The sequence below is a fragment of the Rhinolophus hipposideros genome (assembly GCF_964194185.1).
Source record: "Rhinolophus hipposideros genome assembly, chromosome: 11".
In the NCBI taxonomy this organism is placed as follows: Eukaryota; Metazoa; Chordata; class Mammalia; order Chiroptera; family Rhinolophidae; genus Rhinolophus; species Rhinolophus hipposideros.
The window spans coordinates 56,786,313-56,813,560 of record NC_138057.1 but is presented as its reverse complement, the minus strand read 5'-3'; the positions used below and the strand labels follow the sequence as shown (position 1 = coordinate 56,813,560).

Below are 27,248 nucleotides of genomic sequence, written 5' to 3'. Positions count from 1 at the left end.
TGGAAGTTTCCTAATGAAGATATTTATCTGGAGTTAACATGTTCATCTGATTTCCTTGCAAGGACATATTGAGCCGAGGAGATGTTTGATTAAGACTGCCATGGATACTAGAAGATAATAAAGATAAAAATAATGGTGTTGTTCTGAACACTTTGGAATATTACTTCTCTTGATTCTTACCACAGCTCTGTATTTCACAGATGAGGAAATTGAGACACAGAGAGGTCGAATAACTTCACCAAGTTCACCCGGTTTGTAAGTAGAAAATCTGGATTAAAAACCAATAGCATGGCTCTAAATCCATACTCTCAATCATAATCCTCTAAGCTTATACTTTCATATACTTAAAAAAGCTATGGGTGGGCACCAGGCCATGGAAAAAGCACTTTAGCTCTGTATGTTTGGTAGCACCTCCCCATCCTTGACCCCCTCCCCGCCCCACAGAGGCACTGAGAAGAGGCGAGGATTTAGAGCATGTATTACCTGTCACAAAATAACAAGAATTCCTCAGGTTTTAGCCAACAGTTTTCCAACAAGAATATGATAGAATACCTATGATATGTCATTATCGAGCGAGGCACTTTTCTCACCACTTTGGCAATGAATCTGCCTTTTTTTTCTAGTATAATACAAACATCATCAGTGCAAATTGATCTACACACATCAAACATCATCTTATACTTCAAAAAAAAGTTTCTGACAGAATTGAATTCCTTGGATAGTGAATTTCGGGAATTCACAGCACAAAATCCTTGTGGTCTCTTTCTCCCACAGACGTTGCCAAAACACCAAAGGCTGACAGCTGTCTACTTGTCTTGATGACATGGTTTTAATCCTAAGTGTTGATTTTATTTAAATTAATTAATCTGAACATGAGTTACTTTATATCGCAGGGTTACTATTCAAATCATAGAAATCGTTGTAAAAACATTTTATAAATTGTGAGCTCTATATAGATATTAGTTACTATTATTTTTATAATTAAGGGAAGTAGATATCCTCAGTATTTTAAATAAGTTGATTTTAAAATTATTTTTAAAACAGAGGAAAGAGACAAGAACCCTATAATTTTAACAACCTCAAACAAATATTCGACTCTAGGTGTTATTCATCCTTTGTATTAATAAAGTACCTGTTATAGCTGGTGGTTTTTAAAAAAATGTCCTATACTTGTCATTACTCATCATGATAAGTGAAAATGAAGGATAATTACTTAGTAAAGATGGTGGGTAATCCACTAGAAAACCTGCCAAATAGCTTTACAAATGAAAGAACAAACAAATCCATTGCTATTTCCCTGGAGCATAGAATTACATGATTTCTTGATGATGTGATTCTATCTCAACAGGGATATCTTCTTTACTCCTTTCTCAGGACAGCGTCTCAGCGCTTTATCTCTCAAATGTCTGACTCCTCTCTTATGCCTGCTAGCCTGTAAATATCTGCTTGTCAGTTCTTCTAGGAAGGGTAGATCCAAGCGCTGATTGATAGAGACAGAAATCCTAAAACTTTGCCAGAAGCCATGATAATTTTACAATGAAATGCATGGGGGCTGTGGACACAGAAAAGGAAGTCTAGCACGTATACCCCACATTCACACTAAATATGGAGATTCCTTACCTACCCAGGAATCTAAAAACAGACATATCAAAGCCTGGAGAGATTGATTCTAAATAAGAGCCCTCAAATTTTGCCCATTCGGATTTTTGTTTATAAGTGTCTAAAGCCGGCAATCTGAATCTACTCCCATTCCCCCCACCAGACAAACCTTGAGCCCCAAAGAGCTACTGCCAGCCCTGTTGGTACCAATCTGGGGCTGTTGCCCTCTGCTTGATGCATTCTGGTATTTTCTAACGCAATCATTTAAGTGGTTTCTAAAACACACACCATGTTTTTTTTCATTATAGAAAACTCTGAAACTACCCTTTATCAATTGTAGGGAGTCATTTCCAATGCTCAGATAGTACGTTTGCACCTCGCTGTGCCTAATTTTGTTATTATTTTTTAAATTTAAAAACAGTCTTTGAAATATAATTGTTTTCTTAAACCTTTACAGCAGTGAATGTCAACTGAGTGTGATCCTGACCGCAGGGGACATTTTGTAATGTTTGGAGACATTTTTGATCGTCACTAGTTGGGGAGGAGAGTGGGATTGGCATCTGGCAGGTAAACGCCAGGAATGCTACGAAACACCCCACAATGTACAGGAAAGGCCCCTACCCTTATACAGGAAAGAATTATCTGGCTCAAAAAGTCAACAGTGCTGAGCTTGAGAAACTCTGCTTTACAGAAAATAAGTTCACTGAAGTGCTATGAATTTGCAATGGCTAATTCTGCAGAGTGCTAGAGAAAGCAGCAGTCTGCTCAATCCTTTCGAGACCAGCCTCTAAACACTGGTGCTGGGGAGAGCCCTTGGAAAAGGATCACTAGAGTCTCATATGACTGAATAACTTTCCTATAGATAATTCGAGTAACCTCTAGAGTTCTGGGCCAGGAGTCTTGTTCAGGTCTGTAATGTTCTGGTTCGTGGAGGATGACATTCAAAGAGGAGATTTGTTCTCTGCATTGAATAGAACAACCAGAAGCAGGCTCATCACAACTTCTTGAAATCTGAGCAGAGGCTGATCCCTGGTTATGCCTTTTAGATCAATGAAAACTCCCAGCTTCAGCATTCCTCGTCTCCCTGTGTCCTTGTTCCCCACCCGCAGGGCCAATCCTGATCCCCAGTAGGAAGCACTGCACAGCTTAGTCTCAAAGTCTGGTGGCTTGGCTACTTATGCAGTCCAGAAATTGGGGTTCCATTTTTTTCTCTAAGATCCATCCTGGCTTCTCCTCCTGATTGATATACCTGAGCTTCAACTCTGGTTCCTGTTGCTGAATTCTAGAAATATCTCCAGCTGCTTATAGGCTCATGCTCTGCCTTTCTCTTGACATTTTTCTTTTAAGGTCTAGCTTCTAGCTGGGTGCCTAGGCACTGCAAGTTATTTTTAGACTACCTGGTCAGGCTCAACTTCCTTGGTCAGCACATGGAGGGGACCTAGTTGCCAACCTGGTTGGCTACGATGGTCCCTGTACTGCTACTAGGAAGTCAATGCCATCTTTAGACTACTCTCATTGGAGAATAGCTTCTCCCTCCCCATTTAAAATTGCATATCTTCCTCCACAACCCGCTTACTTCCCTTTTCTACATAAATTTTTCTCTGTAGTGCTTATCTTCCCTGAAACATTATAATTTACTTATTTTGTTTAATGCCTGGCTTCCCCCACTAGAATATAAACTCAATGAGGGCAAATCCCTTTTTGTTTGGTTCACTAACATGTCCATAACACTTTAATCAGTGGCTAGCATATGATACGCGCCCAACAAATTATTTACTGAAGGTTGAATGAATACGATCAGTCCCCCAGTTTATAATTTAATTATGAAAAAGTAAATGCCAGCTGAAATGGACTGATTGACTCAAACAGTCTCTTTTAGACAAAGTACATTTAAATGACTTCCAAAATTGAGACAGATTTTCTAGTTTTTGAAAAGGCCAACATTAAGGTTGTCTCAGGGTATCAATTTTTACAACCATAAAACACTGTGACCTTTGAAACTGCATTTAAAATATTCATGCTTCATTTAAATCACACTTAATTTATGGCAATTAATTATTGCTACATGTATTAGCTGTTTACTATGGCACTTTCTATTCTGTCCAGTGCTACTGAATACTTACACCTGACCTAAGTGGTTATGACTTGCTTGGAATTTAATTAAATTTTTATTAGAAGTAATTACGGAGCAACTACGCAATTCCAAATGGAAAGCCCATAATAAGTAGCTTCTGGGTGATAACCTATTTTAGGTGCTAATAGACAGCCTATGTAATCTTGTCACATTTGAATCCATTTTATTTCTTCAACTCAAAAGAAAGCAGTTATTCAGGAAAGGAAAGTTAATTTACTTTTCCTTCTATGTGGCAAACAACACAAAAACCCTCATAGAATTCTAATGCTGCTTATTCCTTATTTTTCAATATTAAATTAAAAATTACTATTTAATAATTGATGTTTACAAAAATATGTTTACTCACATATATTTGTGAATGAAAAGAATTTGACTTATCGTCATGAATTTTTTGGAAAATGTGACTGCCTTATTTTGCTTTGCTGTTGAAAAAGAAGTACAGGGATTTATCTCTCTTGAGAAGTTAAATCTGTGTGTTATTGGTCAATTTTATGCAATATCAAAGGAAATGGTATAAGGGAAAGGAAGGAAGCAGAGGGAAGAAATGAGGAAAGGGAGAAGTGTTACTAATTAGTGTTACTAATTGACTACTTTGTTTTTATAAAATGTCAGTCAAATTTGTTAGTTCAGCCAATTCCTTTCCTCCCTTCACACATCATATATACACAACTTAAGAAATTATACAATGGTTTAGAAATGGGTAGAAGAATTTAGCTATGAGGGTTTATACCTAAAGCTTGGAAGGTGAGACATCCTTTTTATAAGGATAAACTTGGGGAAAAACAATGTTTTGGATTTGGGAATCAGAGAAATTCAATCCTCTCTGTCACAATCAAAACATTAGCATTTATCTATAGGAGGACATGGTTTAATTTAAATGTTTTCCCCTTGACTTTGCTATTCTTGTCATTTTCCCGTTTAAAATTTAATGTGGATCTGTGGAATGGGGCAAGGGCCTGTCTGTTGAAATTCATGCCACACAGACTAGAGAAGACAGGGAATTCGGAAGCTAAGGTGCCACTTTGAGCTCTGCTTTCTACACTGAAAACGATGTTAAAGAACTTGACCATCCTTCTGGATAGCTTTTATATTGCCACTCCTCCCTTTAAAAAAATGTATAGCTCTTTTTCTGATTTTAAAATTATACATATTCATGATAAAAAATTTGAAATACAGAATAGAAAGCAAAAACTAAAGATTATTCATCCATTATCCTACAACTAAAAAATGACAACAGTTAACTTCTAGTATTTCCCTTTACTTTTTTTCTGAGATACACACATACACACGAATACATATACACACACCACATATACATACTTATATAACATATCCTTTTTATTTTGAAATAATTAGATATTTATAGTGTTTTGACATTTTCACATAATGCTATATCTTGAATATTTCCCCTTTCATTAACAATTCATAAAAATGCCATTTTCTTAGGTTGCAACTTAGGGTGGTAGCATTATTTTTAAAAATTGTATTATTAGATATTTCTAAGTTATGATAAAGCAATTTTAATCCGTAAAAATTAATCTTCATTTCTGATCATTTCCTTAGTATAGATGATTTGAAGTGGAATTTTAGGTTTAAAAGGACAGTTATTTTTAAGAATATTGAAATATACTGTCAAATCACTATGCAGAAAGGGTATAACAACATAGTCTCACCAGAAATCTATTAGAATCCCAAGTTTTTTCTCATCATGACAGCATAAAGCATTATTTTGTTAAACATATTTTGCTAATTCATTGGCCACTTTTGCAATGTGAAGCTGATTGTATTTGTCAGGAAATCCTATTTGTAATGGATTCTAGAATAATTACAAAAAACTGCAAGAGAAGAGTCATGCCATTTCAGTGTAATAGTTGAATAGTTAGCAGAAACAGATATCATTTTTGAATGCCAGCTGCATGGTACATAGTTTGGTGTGTGCTAGAAAAAAAGACTGTTAAGCTCTTTATAATAATATTTCTAATATATTTCGATTACTACCTTATTTTACTATAATTTTTTCAAAGGAAACATCTCCATTTAAAAGATCTTTAAGTAGTGTATTTTTTCTCTTACGTAAAAAATGAATTCACAGATACTTAGACAAAATAAGTTACATTTTTCAAGGTAAATAGACACCTATGTGTCTTCTAAATAGACACCTCTCCATCTCCAATTCTATGAAAAGTCAGAATAGACTTTTCTGACTTTCTCTTAGAAATTGCTTTTAATTTCCGAGAACTAAACTGAAGAGTGATAATAAAGTTAAACAGGAGGCAAATGAATATTTAAGAATCAGCATTCATGGAAGAAATATTAGGAAAATCTCTGATTTAACAGAGTTTATCTTTGCTCCAAAAAAAACTTATCGAAAACTTAACTATGTCCCAGGCGTTTTGCAATATGCTGTTGAACAAAGTGAAAAAGATACAGTCTGTGCTCTCCAAGGGATCACAAATTAACAGGAGTAATGGGCTTAAGTAATTTCAGTAACGTGCTAAGTGTCTATCAAAAACTTAGTTATAAGGCTCTGTGAGGGCCTGGAAGAGGTGGTAGCCAGCTCTGGATTGGTAGAGAGGTAATGTACAGGTAGTATTCTGAAGGATAAGCAGGACTTGTCAGCTTTAATGGTGAGGGTGGCAATTGGAAATTGTGGGTAGAAGAAGCAGCCCGTGAATAGGAACTGAGGCAAGGCATCAACTGTTAAAAACACTAGGAATGCATTGAAAAAATTTTTGGCAGGGAAATGACTTGATCATATTTTTCCTCCAGAAAGATCTGCAAAATGGTCAATGAATGGCAGTTTTGCGAGGCTGGGGTGAATGGAATCAAGTTGCAAGACAAGATGTAGAGAGACCACTTACATCTCGGGGTACGAAAGTGGAGTGTCCTAAACCCGTGGCTGTCAAACTCTAGCATGCGTTAGAATCACCTGGATGGCTTGTCATACAACACAGGTTATCAGGCTCCATCCCCAGATTTTCTGATTCAATAGGTATGGGAAAAAGCCTAAGAATTTACATTTCCAACAAGTTCCCAGATGGCTTAGGGTGACTTCTAGGTTTTTGATTTAAGCAACTGGGCAGATCCTGGTGCCACAAAAAACAACAAAACAAAACAAAACAAAACAAAAAACAAAGAGGGAAAGCATTAAGCAAGTGATTCTTTACCCAGCAACCCCCCTTTCCTTTCAATGCTGTTTTCCTTCATTCTCCAAGGTTTACTTGTTCCCCGCTAGCAGCCTTCCCCTAGTACGTATCCCTTCCTATCTCAGGCTGCTGAACTCTAACTGAATCTCATTTGAATGTCCCTCGGTTATGCTCCCAGGATCCAGCTCTCTGTTAGCTTATGACAGATCCAAATGGACCAATGTGTCACTGATTATAAAGATGGAAATTTGATGCCCCTCCAGGGGTGACGAATTTCTGCTTTAGTAGTGGTCTTCCTTGAGTTACTCAGCCCAATGCAGTAACTCAAGTGGAAATCTCAAGTATCACAACAGGTAAGCTGCGGGATTCATTCCTGGATTGTAGGGGTCTTCTGACGTCCCTCAGTGAACAAAGACTTTCCCTCCTAATGCATAAGGGCAAGCCTCACATACATGACAGATGCCAGTTAAAATTCCCCTTCTTTGGTCTTTGCCCCAGCTAGGGTGGTTTACAAATAGGGATGACTTATCTTTGCCAAGTAAAAATAACAGTGACTTTTAAAGGTACTTCCATTTAATTGTAATTTAATAACCCGGTACTTTAAATAACTTGCTTTAATTACATGTGCAGGAAACAGATCAGACAATAGTCATAATATCTTCTTCCCCGAGATGTGTATGTGTGTGTGTATGCATTCTCCTCTCTCTCTCTCTCTCTCTTTCTCTCTCTCTCCCTTCCCCACCTTGGGAAAAGTTACTGTATCCCATTTTATGTCAGATTCTTCATCTGCACAATTAGGTCTGTAACCTACTTTACAGGGCATTGGGTGGACTAAATCAAATAATGTATATAAAATGTTTACTCCAGTGTCCTGTATAATAAATATTCTCTTTACTCTTTCTTCCTTGTTGATTTGTTATCTAGCTACTGTGCGGGGAAATGATCAAACTGTGAACATCTTTGCAAAGCACCACTGTTTGGAATGAGTGTTCCAGACAGCAGTGACACCATTTTGATCAGGGTATATGCGCCATGAACCTCCTGCAGATTTCCACAGATCATTTCTGCAAATAACATCAATAAATGCCGAAGACTACTTTAATGTTAAGGATTCTACTTTCACATTAGATTTTCTTAGGCTGTCTACTCTACTATTTCCTTCATTCTCACTACCATCATAGAAGTTATTGCATGTTTGATTTTGATGTCATTTCCTCATGATTTGAGGAAATTTCATCCATTTTCTACAATAGGAAAAAAGAAAGGATTAAGGATAACCAAAAGAACTGAAAGCATGCTGGCCCCCACTTTCTTATTTGTCAGTACTATATGTTCTAAATTGTATCATGTCTTGTTTTAATACCAGCCATATTCACATTTTGCGAGTTTTATCCTGGCTCCCACGAAGATTTGATCTGTAGGTATTTGAAGGATCTCATTAGAAGACTGTAATAGTTGTTCAAGTATTTACTGTGTATGAACTCTGCAAGATCTATATTCTACCTATACCCATGCACACATTCATTCCTATACCTAGAATCATTATCCATATCACCCCAGTAATTTTTATAGAAGTCCTAGAAGGAAGGAAGTAGAATATGCCTTAACTATTCCTTGTCATGAACACTTTCCCAAGTTTTCCAACTCTGGAAAGGCATCATTTTCAAGAACCTGATGGATTGGAATTCCCACACTTTGTTAAGTTTTCTGCAAAACAAAATTACTGGATGGGAAAACTTTGTCAGGAAATCTGATTGTTTCTACCTTCATTTTATTGGTGTACTTTCATGCCCCTCAACCCTTGCCTGAATCACCTAAATGGTACATGGTAATATCCATCAGTATTAAAATATATGTCCAGAGGGAATCTCAGGTACACACTGTGTGCTCTTGTACTCACCTATGAATCTTACGATCCTTCGGAGTAAGGGGTTCAGGTAACAGCACTCTCCGGTTAGAATTGTTTTCTCCTGGGCAATCAGAGATTCTCTGGTTGACTTTATGAAATACATGGATATCTCACCAATAAAAATCTGGAGAAGGAATGTTTAAGAAATGTCAAGTTGGAGAGCTGCCTGATAAAAGAGACTAGGGGCTTAAAAAAAAAAGCAAAAAACAAAACTAAGGTTCCACAATCCTTTTAAAACATATGTTGGAAAGATGGAGCATTAAATAGCAGTTTGCATTGAACTCTTCAGAAGAATTAGAGAAAGCAATAATTGATCATTTCAGATCGACTTCAGGCTATAATATTAAATTCTAAGGTCATATGAAGACATACATTGAAACAATAAATTGTAATAGAATTCATGATAAGATTAGCTAATGTTGGAAATGACTTTTTTTTTTTTTAACCCAATGTGTGAGTTGCAATGATGAGGAATGACTTGGGCAGCCAAGTGCCCAACAAAGTATTACATGCACATACCACAATAAATTATTACTTCATTATATGGCAATACTACCATGATAAATCCTTCTTTTAACAAGTTTGCCTAAGCTATGTTTATCCCACGCTGAACTGGCTGACTATTCCTTCTTTATGATTGGTACCTCTCTCTTGTTATCTTGAAATACCTCTCTCTTGTTATCTTGAACTAATACGTGTATGTTACCATTTAAATCATAATGCCTTTGAATAGACTGTAAGCTCTCTAATGACAGGGACTCCAACTCATATTTCTTCAGTATGTGTATAGCATACAGCACAGTGCATTCCCATTTAAAATAAGGAACTAGCATGAGGCAAGTTGTCACCAACTCTGACACTGCCGCAGTTGAAGACTGAGAACCATCAATGAAGAGTAAAAAGGTAATAATTATCCTTATATATTGAAAACTGGGTGTCAGGCACTTTACCATAGTATTTTTCATGCTCACAAAATCCCTGGTATAGGTATTATTACTCTTGCTTTACTGCTGAAGAATGAAAGTTCAGCAAGATTAAGTAATGTACCCTTCAGAGCATACAAATGGTATGTGGCTGCATCTGGGATTGGTATCCATGACATCTGGGTGCCCAAGTCCACAATTCCTACATCATATGCGATTTTTGCTTTCCTAATCCTAATTTCAATATTTTCCCCAGAAGAATGTGATGTTATAGATTTCTTCTTTGCTATGCATATCCTTGTGGTTTTAGATAAACTCTATCAATGATTTAAGAATCCCCACGCCTTATATTCCTCCTGTCAGTATGGAATATCTGTTTAGATGAATAAATATGACAATATCATGAATGACACATGGGTGATGGAAATTAAACTATAGAATTTTAAAACTGGAATCATTTATAGATGTTTCCCCTTTCCTTTTATGAGTGAGGAAAGTCAAGGACTTGGGGACTTGGCCACACATAGCCAGACAGTGTGTGAAGCAGCTTTAGAATGTGGCCTATAAATAGACACTGTTATCCTGATTGTACAGATAAGACACTTGAGGCATAGAGGTGTTAAAATAATTTGTCCAAGGTCATCAGAGGTAATACTTGACAAACCCCAGCTCTGAAGCCAGGAAAGCCTGGCTCCAGAATACTTCCTCTTAACCACTACACTTTTACTTAGAAGTGACTTAGCAAAAATATCTGTTGAATTTGTGTGTAATATTGAAGATATAAGAAAACAGAACAAGTTAGATGCACTATTTTTTAAACACTAAAAAACTCATATGATATGAAAGTACAAGATAGAATAGTGTAGTGGAAATAGAACTATAGGCAAATCAGAATGGGGTGAAAAGTCAATAGGAATAGACAGAGTTCAGAGTCAGACAGGCAAACAATGGGCCAGCATGGATCGCCTTGGCAGATGCTGTCCAGCCATGGTCGTACAGAGTTAAAAATATTTTGTGCCTAACATCCCTTGGAATTAACAATGAGTTAATGAGCTCTGCCATGTAAAAATGTTTGAATAGCTTCAAGGATTCAGCCCTCCCTCTTTGCCCTAAGATCTGTCTCTGCCAAAATAAGGTGCCAAGAGGCTTTGTTTGTCCCTACTGTACATGATGGAACTGCGTTACTCTTCTTTATCTTAGTGAACAGATGGGGATAAATTCATGCATGCTCAGATACATGAAATAGTATTGCCTTGAGGAACTTTTCTCTCATCCCACAGACTAGCTTAAGCATTCTTCTTGTACATGAATCACTTACTTGTTTCTCCTTTCTAGTTCTTATCACAAATAATTACATATCATTATTGCGATTCTTTCCTATGGAATATCATGCCTCTCTTATTCTCTGTTGAATAGCAGGGGCCTAATCCAGTGGAAGGCACATAGTGGTTAATCAATGTTGAATGAATTAAGCATATCAGGTTAATGACGGCCCGTTGGAATATAGGTTTAATTAGGTAGACTAGAAAGAAGGAAAAATGATTTCTATTATTTATTCTTCCAGACTCACGGAAAATGTCACTGCTCTTTCAAAAGCCTTTGCCAGGTTCCCTCAGGAAAAGGGAGACCCTGTCTTGTTATTGCTCTCACAACACATTTTACAGATCTCTGTCCTGACACCTATCCAATTAATTGCAATTATTGTTTGTATGTTCCTCTTCATTTCACTATGCTATTCTCACGTGAAGGACTTTTGTCTGCCGTTGTATGGTACCTAGAAAAGGACTGGTTTATAGTAGGCTCAATCAATATTTGTTTAGTGAATAGAAGATTGAGTCTTTAGAGGACCTACTTACGGATAGAACCCTCTGACCTTAGGTTCCCTGAAGATGAACAATGCAGGAAATTCTCAACATGGACCAGAGAGCATGCAATTATTTGTGTATTGCTTAAGAATAAATAAAAAACAAAGACTAAGTAAAACAAAGTAAATGCTCTCTTTTAAACTAAATTCACTCATGTATTCATTTTGCATTCAACAGTTTGGCAGAGAGAGTACCCACTCTGCCAGGAACTGCTCTTTCCACATAGCTGTGAACAGAGGCACAGTAGGGGGAGGGACACAAACAAACTAATAAATACATCATGTAATGTCATGAAATGACATATGATTAAAAAGGAATCAAGGAAATGGGATGGAGAGTGATAAACACATGAGACTAAATGAGAAAAATAAGCATTGCTTGCCTCAGCCATTTCAGAAGCCCAAAACACTCTTACTCTATAGGAAAGAGCTATGCAAATTCTGGAAGTGACACATTCAGTGAAGCCTTCTACTACTCACACAAGAGGGCAAAAGAGCAAGAAACTGTGTGAGAAAATTTATACACACTCATTCTTGTTAAAAAAATACCCAAGTGCACACACATGTACACACACAAAAATCAAAACAAAATCCCTCCAAAGCATACCAGACTAAAGAGGAGGCAAAAGGGTACAAGGCTCAAATACATCCATAAGTAAAATGTCCTAAGACTCTCATGTCAAAGGTGATGAGCAGTAAGGAATTATTACCATTGGCCAACAATATTCAAATCACAACTGAAGTAAGAAGCATAAAAGAAAAAAAATCAGAGCAAGGGTATATACTAAACTATATATCTAGTTACTGACCTAATGCCTGGAATATATTAAGTGATAATGAGTGTTTACATAAGGAAGAAAAGAAGGAAGAAAGGGAGGAAAGGGGTAATTTTATAACTAAAAGGGAGGAAGATATTCTTGGTTTTCAATTAAACCTGCAGACATAAAAGTTGCTGATGAAACAATCCAGCTCTCTGATCCCAGTGAGTGGGTTTCATGGGTGTTTATTTTCCTGCATTTTACAGACCACATATGGGGTGCTGTTTCTCCATCCATTGGGTCTTATAGTCTCATACAGGGCCTGATTCTGCTTAGAGAGAGGAAGAATTCTGCTTGATAAGGGGAAGGGGTTGCCTTTTCTACCAGGCCTCCAACCCACACTAGATACCATTTGCACATTGCGGCAGATTTATGACTTGTTTGGCAAGGGCTGGGTTCCTCCATCTGTATCTTTGCCACACACACTCTGCCTCTATCTACCACTCTGTTCAGAGAGCAGCTGGAGCATGTGGGACTCGCCATGTGTTCAGCTCTGGCTGCCCTGCCTATTATGGCCTTTCTGACCATTATCTAACAAACATCATATCACTCATAGCAAAAGAAAATACCCTCTGGTGAGAAATGATCAAGGCCAACTCTAGATCTGCCAATGAATTCCATTAGTGCATTTCTCATTCCCCAGCTTGCTGGCTACAATCCCAAGTGACGTAAGACATTTATATAATAGTAAATATACTTTAAGTAACAAGGATAACTGATCTACCTAGATAAAGTTGTCTTTAAAATATGGGAACTCAAATGTCAAATAAATAAACAAACAAATAACCCTGGAATAGTATGTCAGTTTGGTGTGTTATCTTTTAGATATAATTTCTTCACACCGTTTTACAGGAGATCTGGTAAGTGATAAATAAGGCATAAAAATGCAAAATATTTAGGGACTAGTTTTTAGATTTCAAAATATAAACAGTCTGCAGAAAAAATAGACACTGTAAGGTGTATTATAATTTTATGTTGTAAAAAGGGACTCACTGCATTTTCTACGTGGTTGTCTTTTAAAAGGGCATCTAGAATTACTAGAATATATGTTTTGGGTTCACACAGATGCTAGTTGTGGTTCTGGTGAGTTGCAATATCAAAGTCAGTGCTGTTGCTTCAATGCGGGCTGTGAAATTGAAGTCCCAACTCTCTTCCTTCTTGATGTGTGAATTTGGACAAGTGATTGAATCTTTTTGAGTCTCAGTTTTTTTTTCTTCATGATTTTCAACATGGGATAATAACTGATTAGAACATTATGGAGAGTATTAAAAAATGTATGTCAAAACATCTATAGCTGCTTAAGGAATGTCTGTTGCTTTCACTTCCTGATTTACCTAGGCAATGATGTGTGTGGGAATTGACTTTTTTTAAAAAAATCATTGTCCCTAGTCCTGGAGTAAGGAACATGGTGTGACTCTAGCTCTGCACTGCCCCAAGCAGGTGTTTGACCTTGGACCAGTCAGTCACTTGACCTCTCTTCTCAGCTTCTCAATCTGTCGATGTGTCAGTTTCTCATCTGTTGGACTAGAAGACCTCTGAGGTGCTTTTTCAGCTCCAATATCTTTGCTTTTATGATTGGAGCTGACTGATTAAGGGAAACCGAAATCATATTATTGGGCTTCAACCTCCGTCTTGTCACTTAAGTTCTCCAGGGCCTCATGATTTCTTACAATGCTTCTTCCTTTAGCTTTCATTTACTTTTAAAATCCCATGAAATTTTGCCCTCATAAAGTAATCTTCCCTTAAAGCAAAATGTACACAGCCTCCTCTGGAGTCCTCACATTTCCTAATATCTCTGTCACTGGGATTCCTAAATGACAGCAGATGCTGGCAGTCCCCTCTCTGGGTTTTGCTTTGGGAGTTCTTCCCTCACTTCTCAATATTAGTATATTAGTGTCTACATGGCCTCAGAACTTTCAGGCCCAGGGATTTTTTAGATGCTTCCAATATCCTCCCTGGGAAGTTTCCCTAAGCATGAACCTTTCCAAGAAAGGCAGACACGGTTTTTGCTATATAGTTTGTTTAAAAGTGACCGAGAAGATTTTAAACATCCGGGCTATGCTGCCAGTCCTGACTGCCAATATCTCCATGCTCAGCTTTCATCATTCCTGATGAGTGCCGTTGACCACACAGGTCTGCAGAGAGATTCTGGTCCTCTGTTGCTCAGCTTTGGTTGGTTTAACAACTCTTGACTTCCACTGTATCACACCTAGTGCAAATACAGGAATTCAGCTCTAGACACTTCCTGCACCTTTCAAAGCTCTAGCCTTCAAAAGAATCAAGGTCATTGAGATGACGGTATTTTGAAAATCATTCAGCAACTATGATAAGTGTATTGTGGTTTGGAGCCTCCCTTCTGGTCTTAATCCAGGAGCTGAATCTACCAATTCAGAAAGCTGTCTTAAATGGACCCCATTATAGCACCCCACCAAGGTGCTACTCTATGTTTCCAAAGCATAGTAGTCTCTTAAGCCTTTTTTTTTCTGGACAGTGGATACAAGAAAAGTGGGGATTTAAAATGAGTTAGCTAAAATAATGCTCGCAACAAAAAGTAAATGTATGGAGATTACCAAGTAAATGGATCATCATGTCTTTCTGGGTAAACAAAAGAGGGCTGAAAAATTCAAGAAAGGAATAATCAAAGCTCCTTACCACAATCACCTAGTTCCCTTAAAGAAGGGGTATCTCAAAGATGGAGTAAGCGCATGTCTCTGGAGGACAATGTTAGGGGGAAAATCAGTCTGTAAAGGAATTTAGAGCACTTATGGGACGCGTGTACTGAAAATGGGAAATGGATTTTTTTTCTCTTCAAGTTTTTAAAAAGCCCCCAACAATTAAATGGGGATGTCTACAAATCTTTCCCACAAAACATTGCAAATTGTAAAGACTAAGTATGTTAGCAACAAAGAAAATGTGCTCATGGTAAAAAAACAAAACTACAAAAAAAAGTCATGTGATAATGTCTCCAAAGAAAAAGATGTGAATTATGAAGTGTTGAAAAGGGTTTCAGCAGATAAGACTGCTCAGAGCCTGGAAGAGGCAGATGATGAGACAGTACAAGGTCCTTCAATGTCTCCTTTGCTTCAGCAGCTGTGTCCCCTCATCAACCAGCCAACAGAGTTGCATTTTCTGAGAGCCCAGTCTGTGATTCACACTGTGCTTTGGGCCTTTTATATTCACTGTAAGAGCTGACCGCCCAGACCCCCCTCCCCCACGTGAAGATTCACAATTTCCTCCAAATTGTGCCTTTCTATCAAATTGGGTTTGCTTCTTCCTTTCCTTGTGTATGCATGCGTGCACACTTGCATGCAAACTGTGAGCTGTTTCAATTCTCCTGGGCAGAGCCTCAAATGTTCTGCTGCTTCAATACTAAATACTCCCCTGTTACTTTGTTGTGAGGCCAAGGAAAAGGTTTAATAGCAATTTTCTCATGCCTTGTGGCACTAGAGCTAAGATAAAAAAAGGTAAATCACATTCTCTGTGGATTAAATCCTCTTATCCAAACAGGCTCTCTGCCTTTGACTTTGAGTGTCTGAGTTTGTTGAGGAGGTCGGAGGCAGAGAGTAGTCAGCCAGGTGGCCAGAATGCACCCTGCAGATTTCTTGGAAGTATGGGCCACCACTTTTGGCTACGCAGTTCTGGACACAATAAATCCCCTAAGCTCTAACCTTTCCTAAAGATCTGGGAGAGCAATCGCCTGTCCCCGTGAAGTTTATCCCATGAGGCCTTGCCTTAACACGATGCTGATATTTTCCGACAGCAAAGCACAAAAAGGAGAAATAGGAAATGACAGGTCAAACACATGGCAGTCTTTCCCCTCATGCCTTTCTTGTGTGTCCCTGCAGTTGTGAATGGGGTTATTAATGTCCATCCACAGAGACACACAGCAGTGTAAGGTACTAGGTTTTTCTATGGTCAGTGTGCTTGAGAATACACAGAAAACCAAGGGTAAGTCCAGGTTGAGCTACTTTTCTTGAAAATTGCCATTAGTTAGTGCCATGTAAATCACCCCAGAGGAGTCTTGCCTTCTTTCTACTCCAGGGAAAATAGGAGATGGGTTTAAGGAGGAATAAAAACAAAAACAAACAAAAACAGAAACAAAAAACTGTGCAGTTCTATGAAACACTTAACAAGGCACAGAGGTGTAAAATTGAACTCCAGGAAGTCACGACCTGGGAGTTGGGAATCTGACATTTGGAGCCTTCCCATCAGAATGTTTTTTTGTGTTTTTGTTTGTTATTTTAGTTCTCACGGAATATTAGAACTGGGAAGATATTGGAGATCTTTTAGCCCCACCCCTCCTTTTATTTATAGATAAGAAATTTAACCCACAGAGGGAATGATTTGCCAGAGGTCACACAATGACTGGAGGCAAAGCCAAAACCTGGGATCCCTGCCTCTCTGAACAGATCACACTAAGGATGATTCTGCAGCATGAAGAGAATGAAGGGTGCACACTCAGAAGCAGGGGCTATGCTGAGTTAGGTACTTGGGATCTGTGTCCCAAAAGCCCCATAAAGACTGCTCTTGGAAAAGCCATAGCTCCCCAGGATGGGGTAGAAGAAATGAACAGAGCGTCTTGCTCCCAGGAAATGTTCCTGAGCATCAGGTGAGCTCTGGTTTCTCTCTTGATGCTACTCATTTATTTTCAGGTCTTGGGGAAAGATCAAGCACCATTAGCAGTGTTCAAAGGCCACATAGCTCTCTGCCATTAACCCATCAGCTGTAATCAGCCCTGGTTCCTATCAATACTCCCCATTCAGGAAGAAAATAAAAGTGGAACCAAATGGGAGGCTATCTGCCCAGTCATGTATAGGACCATCTGGGACCTTCAGCAAATCATCTGACCTAGTTAAGTGTCAATGTTCTCCATACAAAGTGAAGGGAATTGGACCACATACTTTCCCTATATTCTTTGGGATGTCTCTTTTCTATTTCACTGGCATGTTGTGGGGAGAAATGAGGCAAGGATTGCAGGATACAACTAAATTAAAAGATGTTACTCTTATCATCATCATTTATGGACTTTTCCTCAGCACATATCTTAGGGACCTGCCAGCATTTTGGTCACATTTTCAGCTAGAGAAGCAAAGGAATAGAAAGGCTGAATCAGGGTTCCATACTTGAGAGCTAGAGCACAACTGTGTGTTCTTTTTATTTATTTATTAAATTTATTGGGGTGACAATTGTTAGTAAATTTACATAGATTTCAGGTGTACAATTCTGTATTACATCGTCTATAAATCCCATTGTGTGTTCACCACCCAGAGTCAGTTCTCCTTCCATCACCATATATTTGATCCCCCTTACACAGCTGTGTGTTCTTAATATTCAGTTCACTGTCCACTGACCATATTCCTCCGGCTTCACATCAGAGCATTTGAACCCATGTCAATTTGTTTCATTTGGGGAAAGGAATTCATGGAAGAATACGATCAAAATTTGTAGCCTAGAGAAGAGTTTCTGCTGAAGATCTTAGTATAAAAGATCTACAATTTTTACCAGAGAAGAGAAAATTCTTCACAAAGTTCTGTTTTTCAATTTTTGTGTTTTGGCCATGTGTTTCTTTGTTTATTAGGACTGCCATTTTTAAATCTTATTAAAGATTGGTAATTTCCTATTTCTCACCAGAAGAACTGCAGTATATAATTTGTTTTAAAAACATATCTTTGGATTTGAAAATAATATGCATTCATGTAGCATTTGGAAAGAAATATATAAACGTATTAAAGAGAAGAAAAATATTAACTGTACCATTAGCACTCAGAGATAATGGCTGTAAATTTTAGTTTATATTTCTTACTCGTCTTTTTACATATAAGTATACGTTTGGGATTATACTTGTAACACACACAAGGTATCTTCTTAGGGCCTATTAAATATTCAGACCTACAGACAACCACACGCCACATTCGGCATTGGCCCACTTGGAAGGAACCACAGCTTGCCAACCAGGGTAGCATGACATGCTGCTCTTCAGCATGAGTCCTTGCAGTGGTCCAGCAGAGCATTACAGCTCAGGAGCAAGGAGGCCACAGACATATTAATGGATGCAGGAGCCACCCTGGCTTAAAAGCCGTGTGTCCTATAGGAGCCAATATATGGTACAGCAATTTCAAAGGCATAGCTTCCACGGTCCCCAAATGGACATGCCAAGTTTACAGAGTCACTGCACTTGGAAGTCCTAACATGGTACCTTTTCAGGTAATTACAGTTCTCTGAGTCCAGATGCAGTTCACCAATCAGGGGTTAATTCAGCCCAGCAACATAGATACATATCATCTTTTTTTTTTTTTCTCCCTAGGGAAATAGCCAGAACATTAAGTTCAGATTCCCGTGTAGAAGGTAGAAAGATTTCCCTTGCAACACTATATATAATTTTACTATATATATATAACTATATATATATAAAACTATACTATACATAACACTATATATAATTTTTAGCCTTTTAAAAATCTTAGTAAATCACAAGCATGTTTCATTGCTATTAAACGTGTTTCAAAAACACTACTGCTCCATAACGTATTTACACAACCCTCTAATATTGTGTATTTAGCTAGTTCTGAGTTTTTCACTATTAAAACTATTGCTGAGATGAAAATCCCTTATACAAATCTTTGTGTTTAAATAAAACTCTGATTATTTCTTTAACATAAATTCAGGGAATGGAACTAATGACTGGGTCTGAAGTTTATAAAACTCTTAATACATCTTTGACAAGCTTCTTATTAGAAAGAAAATATTAGTCTACACTTTGACAAGAATTGTATGAAAGTATCTGTACCTTCAACAACATGGGCTATGTTTCTTTAAAACATTTGCCAATTTTATGTGGGGAATATGCTGTATTTTTAAAAATTGCTTTTCTTTGATAATTGATGAGTTTAGAAATGTTTTTATGCACAGTTTGTTGTTTTGTTAATTGTTTATTCTTGTCCTCCCCCGTTTTTTATTTTGGGAAGCTCATCTTTAAAGGATAAAGGATATTTACAATGGAGTCTCATATGCTACAAACATTTTTGGAGTTTTTATTTACTTTGTCTTGTGACAGAAGTGCTTATTTTCAGGTGGACAAATCTATCAGTCCTTTTCTATATGCTTGTATCATCATTCCTAAGTAAGATTGCTGTTGCTATTGAGGGTGGTTAGGTGGGTGTGTATATAGACCTTCTAAGTATTGGAATCCATATTTCTCTTACTTTGTAATGTGCATATAAAAGCTTTCTATTAATTTTTAGGCTCTGGAACATTTTATATAGTTATGGATTTTTCTATTCCTTGAAAGTTTGAAGGAGTTTATACTATAGTTGTTTGTCCTTAGTACTACTTTGTGAGATAAATTTTAGACGCATTTAAAAATTTATTCTATTGTTAGTCATCTATTCAGCTTTTCTACACTTTTTAAGGCATTGTCAGTAAATGGTCTTGTCACAGAATACTACCACTTTTTTTTTTGGAGATGTGAGCATTTATTGGCACAGAACTATACATAAAATTTAAATAACAATACAGTGTAGACTTTATATATTTTTGCTTATATATTCTTTTCATAAATTAGACTGGGGGTGGGTATAGGATCAACGATCAAAATGAACTTAAAGCTCTATGACTCGTTATGTCTACATTACTTCTCAAAATTCTAGTCCATTTCTCATCTTAAAGCAAGCAAAAAATTTGCATAGAAAAGAATACTTGGGCTGAATGTCTGAGCAATCAGTGTATTCCTCAGCATGCCAGTAACTATTTTTATTACTGCCCAGAAAAGAGAGGAGAGGAAGAGGGCAGGTAGGGGAGAAGGGAGAATCAGGGAGGGGTATCTGTTGGAAGAAAAAGGGGGAAATGATTACTGAGATGACATCCCAGACAATCTGACCTTGTAGCATATTTTGACATAGAAATGTGTATTTTAAAACCCTCACAAAGTCATTTTTAAATTAAAATGTCTAAGTGTTAAATTACTTCATCAGATAATACAGACATGTGAGCTTTATACTTTGAAATAGTCTCTCTAAAGGATTGTCTGACCAATTTGTTTTTTTCTTCCTGAGAGAGAAGAATGAAATAAATGAAGGTAAAGTTGCAACTTAATTGAATGTGACGCAATGTGAACAGAGCCAGAGTTATCAAGAATGAACCACAGCAAACTTCAGGTCAAGCGATTTCTCTCATCAGTGGTCTCTCTGGAAGTTCAATCAGAACATCAGGACATACAGGCCCCGGGGATTCTACTCCACTCTGATCTGAGGCTTTATATCAATGCCAGCATTTACATTCAAGACCTCTTCCTAATACACAAGATCCACTGTACGTTTTTTCAAGATCACAGTAGCTGTTCTTAACACATTAGCCGACCATGCCTGTTGATTTATGACATTCACACATGCTTAAAAACAACCAACCAACCAAACAAACAAACAAACAAAACAACTTATACAAGTTCAGATACCAAAAAGCAAAAGTCACTTCTAAAGGACAAAACCTATTTTAATGAGCTTTTTTTATGCAGAGCTTCACTCACTCTGTTTTGGCTGAAATCGGACACCCCTGATAAGGCTGCTGGTGAATGCTCAGGAAGAGAGGAAAAAGGAGAAAAGGCAGACAAGAAATGTTGTTTAGTATCTGAAAATAAAGAAGGAAGTCTATTTCTGTACTTACAATAGCAGTTGGGGTAGCAGCCAGCACACAATAGAGCACCAGAGGGGTGATGAAGCTTTCTTCCTCTGTCCCCGGGTAAGGCTTCATTAAGTCTCCATCCTGACAGAAGAATCCTTGGATATGCACCTGAAAAGTGTCAGTGCATTCGAAGTAGTAGGCAAGCAGCACTGTCCCAGCCATGATGACAAGCTGAAAATACAGCATGGCCACACAGAGACATTAGCAGGGCTTCGGAGGAGTGCTCGCCCACCAGAGCACAGTCCCTCCATAACCCCGGCAGCTCTCCTGGTATTGGTACTGGCGAGTGTGTGCGTGTCTGGCTCAGCGTGCTCTGGGTACGGAGAGTCTGTGCTTGCTTGTCTGCCATGTAACATCTGTTATCTAAATCTTCCAGCAAATAATGAACAGCTCCCATCGGAGAGGCAGACCACAGTAAAGCTCATAGAGAGACCCAGCTTCTCCGCCCCCCACCCCCAGACGATGCCTGGGAACCAAGGCAGTATTTCCATTCAGGACAGAGGTGCAAAGCCAAAGGGCAGCGGCATGAGGATTGGCAAGATGTAGATGAGACATCTGTTCACGAGAAACTTCATAAAATATTAGAGATAGACTTACCTTAATATAAAATATTAGAGACATGAATGAATGAATGAGCGAGTGAACGAATGAACAGGAAAGCTAAAGCTTAGAAAGACATCAAGGGAAATTTTCAGAACCACACCCTAAATTAACGGCAGGGATGAAAATAGTATAGGTATCTTCTATCACTGATAACTTTTATCCTTTCCCAAAAAGGTTTTGCTTTTGTTCCAAAACGCTTTCCACCAGTAAATCAAGGACTCTGCTCATAATCACATTGTCTTATAGACATGTATCCTTCAGTAGATTTAGGCATAAAAAGGGACGTAATTACCCTTTAATTTTGACTCAGAAACGTCCCAAATATTCACCAAGGTTTAGATCTTGCCTTTAATAGGTATGAAGTGTTGAGGGGATATGGAAATGCCAACATTTTTCTCATTTCTATTTGGAAGACACCAAGAGGCCAAGATAAGATGGTGATTAAAGTAGATAGAAAACAGGTCTTTGAGGTTATGAAATTACAGAAAATTGAGCTTGACGAGTTCTTGGAGATCTTCTGTTTCATAGAGGAGAAAACTGAGGCCCAGCAAGGACAACTGATCACTGCTAAATCATCCAACAAGTAGACTAACCATGTGCGTAGAATGAGCATCAGCAAAACAGGGAAACTCCAATGGAGGAAGAATATCTTTAAACGTCGATTTGCTTAAAAGTATCAATGTAATCATGGGAAAAAAATCAAATCTTGGGAGAATGTCTTTGTACATCTTTTATGGTTTAAAATTATTTTTATTTGGAAGTTTATTTGGGGCAGTGATGGGGAAAACCTAATCTTTTCAGGGTTTAGGAAGTCTAAAGTTCTTATTGCAGCCCTGGAATGACTAACCCAAGGTCATAACTAGTTAATGTTAAAGCCAGAGATAGAACCCCACATTTTCTATCCCATTTTCTAATCCCCTAGGGGACAAACACCTATATCATGGCATCAGAATTTCACCCTATATAAAAGGGTGGAGAGTTATGAGGGGAGGCAAAGTAGATTAACTCCAATGCAGAGAGGCGCAATTGGCATTTTTATCCATTTTCCTATTCACTTTTTCAGGTGTACAAAACAACAGTGATTAGACAGTTATACCCCTCACACAGTGAGAACCCCAACAAGTCTACTACCTATGTGATATTGTACATAGCTATTACAATATCACTGACTATATTCCCTATGCTATACTTTATGTCCTGTGACTATATATATATTAATTCTACTATATATTAATTATTTTTGACATTCAATATTATTTTATATTAGTTTCAGGTGTACAGTGTAATGGTTAAGCATTCATATAATTTATGAAGTGATCCCCTGATAAGAGTAGTACCCAGCTGGCACTATACACAGTTTTTACAATATTATTGACTGTATTCCCCACACTGTATTTCACATCCCTGTGACTATTTTATAACTACCAATTTGTACTTCCTAATCTCTATTTACTTCTTTAGCCACAATATGGAGGCAGAACTTTAAACTTCCCTCCTCTACCTTACTCTCTGGAACCAGGCCTCTGCTTCTGAAATATTATCTTTGCAATTCCTCTTCACCATAAGCAAAAGCTTAATTTTCTTTAAAGGTTATTTGGATTAAGAATCCTCCCTATCCTTCCATTTTCTCTATTTCAATGCCTCTCCCCTCTGGCTTAGGTATCTCCAGTTGTACTGTGTCTCAAGTACAAACTCCTAACCATCCTGCTATAAAAGTCTTTACCTTTTGGTCATTTTCATCACCATCTTTCTTTATCCCCAGGGAGGCCACAAACCGTTCTTTCCTTCTACTTTCTGTCATACATGACTTGTTTCTGGCTCTACGAGGATTATATTCTTCTATTATCTGGCATTCTGGCATTTTCTACTCTCCCTCCCAAGTGGACCTTCTGTCACAACTTCTAACCATCCAGTAATCTCTGGATAGTCCCACATGTATCTCTGTGCCTGAATTTTATTGGAACCGCATGTAAATTGCCAGTGCTCATGCCAGCCCTCTCTGCTGTTTCAAGCATTTGGTTTACTTCTTTTCTTTTCAGCAACAGAGAAGAGACTTGGATAAATATATTTCCTAGAGGAATGAGAGATAGCTGCTCCAAAGCTGCCCCTGAAAATGGGTACTCTTGCCTGCAACTAGTACCTAAAGTCGAGACCATGAAGTTTTTATTTGTTTTGTGCTTGACTGGTCAACAGAGTTGACCTGATGGGAAGGAATCTAAGTAGCTGACCTGAATGTTTTGGAGCGGAGATAACACTAGGATTCCAACAATTTTGGGGCGCTGCCTCTGGGGTTGTCTGTCTCCTACAGAGCTCATCTGGGATTTCTGTGCGCCTCATTCATGTGGCTGGAAACACATTTGTCCCTCTCTGGGTATCATCGGCCCTGGGAAGATATCTTTCTCTGGAGAAAGGCAGAGTCTATGGCAGCTTTTTAGACAAAACAGAAACAAAAAGTGCATGTAGCTTCCTCTATTAAGGGAGAGTATTCTATTTTATTGGGTATCTTTGTATTATCACTTTTATTAAAAAAGGGGAAGGTGAAAGTGAAGTAAACAAAAGCAAACAGACACACACAGTGTATATATGTGAAAAGACTCAATAGAAAAGAGAACAGAAACTTTTAGAACATAGAATTGTTTTAACATCAAATACATCAAAATCAACAACAACAGAAGAGGCAAGGTCATATGCCTAAATTTGGAATCTTGAAGAGCTGTCTGATCAATTTAATCCTGGAAGTAGCATTCCAAGAGAAATAAATGAGTGAGTAAATGAGTCAATGGCAGGGCGTAAAGGACAGAGGACCTTGGAGACTCAAGGTGGTAGAGGTAGGTGAGAACTTTGGCTGCCTATGGGATAGAACTGATCCATCAGCATGAGTCACTTTGCCTTTGCTCCTCTACGGACAGCCAGAGACCCTTCCCTGTCATTTCTTCAGCAATCCTCTAACTCCCTGGAGAATCCCCAATAAAGCCAGTTGGAGATGCACAGAAACAAAAATAGAACAATTCCAATCTTGACTTCTAGGTTTCTTTGCTATTGACATTCTTTCGTGACCATATATTAAAAAGCAGCTTATGCATGAATGCAGGAACAGAAACCCCGTGTTGATTCTGTTTCCGTGAGCAGAGAGGTCTGCCTCACTGCACTGATGACACCATGCAATTAGCCGTCAGTGTCCTCCCTTCTTCCTCCCTGTCTGGGACATGATTCATCATTGTCTAGATTTGTGTCACTGGTGCCAGCTGGCACACTTGCCACCTCCATTGCCTTCTCCAGCCCCATTTAGGGATGCATGGAGGGAGGCCATAATGTTGGTGTCACACGAGCAGATGGTGAGACTGAGGTGCACCCACGTGCTGGTGGAAGGGCTGAAGATGTCAGTGTGAAAGGAGCAATTATGGCTGTAGGGGGGATAACAAGGTGTAAGGAGCTCACGTACCAGGGATTTTCCTCAGCTATCACTTCCCAGGAATGACAATCCAGTATTTACGTATAATATCCTCAGTTTTCGTTACAACCATGAAAAGTGACTCAATCTTTTTTTTTTTTTTTTTTTTTTTACATAAGAAACTAGGATGTGGAGAGGTTAAGAGATTGGTCCTATCTGATCAATGATCCCTTTCATTAGATTACTGTAATAATAATATTTAAGCATTATTAAACAATTATATCATTTAAAAAAGACATAGCTTTATATTTCACTGTCAGCGCACTTAAGAGAAGACAGTCGCTAATTCACTGTTACCCAGTAGTTTTTAAAACCCAGGTTGAGAGCAACTGTACCCAGGAAGGCGTTCTTGAAGAATACACAGTCCATCTGGTCTTCCAGAAAATGCTTACTGGTATGTGTCAAATACTGCTCGAAGTACTTAATAGACACTCCTCACTTAATTCTCCTGATAACCTGAAGAGGTAGTTGCTACAGTATTATTAGCTTCATTTTACAAAAAGGAAACCCCCAAAAAACTAAAGTGCAAGAATTTAGGTCTCCCACCTAATAAACAGCAGAGCTGGTTCCCAACCAGGCAATCTGGCCTACACTTTTAAGCTTTCATTGTTCTGACTCTCTCAAGTTTAACTAGACTGAATCATAAAGCCCACCTCTTCCGTTCTATCCCAAAATATTGTTTTTGTGCATTTCTCTATGATGTGACATCATCAGGCTAGTAAGAGTTGCTATGAGGTCCCATATAACAAACAGCACCATCATATTCACCACTGAGTCATTGCTTATCATGCCACACCTTTTTTTCTTACTATGGGTTGTAGTCAAAAAAATTCTTTAATAAAACATGATGTTTTTAGATACTCGTCTCACAGTGTGTAAGTTCCTTATACTATAGTGACTAAGACACATAGGTGCAGATCCCCAATCCGCTTGTTACTACTGGATGACTTTGAACCAATCGCATCACCTGTCAGTGCCTTAGTTTCCTCATCTGTGCAATGGGTAAGTCATTTCTCACATGAGTAATGAGTCCTCACGGGAGTGGTGTGAGAACTATATGCTTTAGCCTTCGAAACCACTTAGCAGGTGTTCAATAATTGTTAGCGGTTATTAAGACTTGAGTATAACTTTTTCTGAATAAGCCAACAATAAGCATCTTGTTTCCACAAATATGAATTTTTAAGAGCCATGTAACTATTTTTAGTTTTGCTATTTGCAAACAATACTACCTCTCCAGATATGAAGGAATAAAAATAAAATATTAGCAATCAACAAGTCTTCCTCTGTCAGTATATTTAATCCTGAATTGCCCATTACATTTTTGTATTTTCTGAAAACCTTTTATTTTATTGTTGTATGAACACTTAAATTAAGATCTAGTCTCTTAGCAAATACTTAAGAGCACTACACATTATTGTTACTATAGGTATAATGTTTGTCGTATAGCAGATTTCTAGAACTTATTCATCTTGCTTAACTGAAACTTTATGCCCTTTGTTTAGTAACTCTCCATTTCCCCCTCAGACCTGCTTCTTTTAATTAACAGGCAATTACGGTGTGGTTAAAATGACATCCTCTCGTGAAAACTGAAAAACTTCCAATAGACCAGAGCATGTATGAGAATTCATCCCCTCTTTGGTTCTCCGAAGAGAACCAAAGGTGTAGACATAGGCAAGGATATGTAGATAGAATGAGATTGTTCAGTCACTCAACTAATATTTATTGAGTGCCTACAACATGCAGACATTGGAGGTATTAAGTTGTTAATAAACTGAATACAAATAACAAAACTGTTAACAAAACAGACATGATCTTTGGACTCATGGGGCTTTCTGTGGGGGAGACATGTTATAAAAGCAAGCCCAAAGAAATAACAATGACTCTCATAGACCACTTAACAAGCTTTGTAACTTGAAATGCATTATCTTACATGATACTCTTGCCATCCTGTGATATAATGAGTTAACCTCATTTAAAGAAGAGAAAAAGAAGAGAAAACTTATCCAAGTTCACAGAATAGTGAATGATGGAGCCAGGATTTGAACTTCTGGTGCCACTTTACCACTCATTTGTACTTAAAACTTGCAATAAATATAATGAGATGATGTTGGTGACATGCTTAGCA

At 37.9% G+C, this 27,248-nt stretch overlaps 1 protein-coding gene across 6 annotated transcripts in view; it reads right to left on the bottom strand.

Moving 5' to 3' along the window:
* The window catches only part of PLPPR1 (phospholipid phosphatase related 1), a 216,109-nt gene that overhangs the window by 19,771 nt on the left and 169,090 nt on the right, over nt 1-27,248 (bottom strand). For all 6 annotated transcript variants that reach the window (XM_081067816.1, XM_081067819.1, XM_081067817.1 and 3 more), the window contains exons 3-4: nt 21,052-21,240; nt 8,780-8,912 (exon numbers count right to left, since the gene is read on the bottom strand). In XM_081067816.1, coding sequence (XP_080923942.1) covers nt 8,780-8,912; nt 21,052-21,240 — 322 coding nt within the window. The remainder of the gene's footprint in view (nt 1-8,779; nt 8,913-21,051; nt 21,241-27,248) is intronic.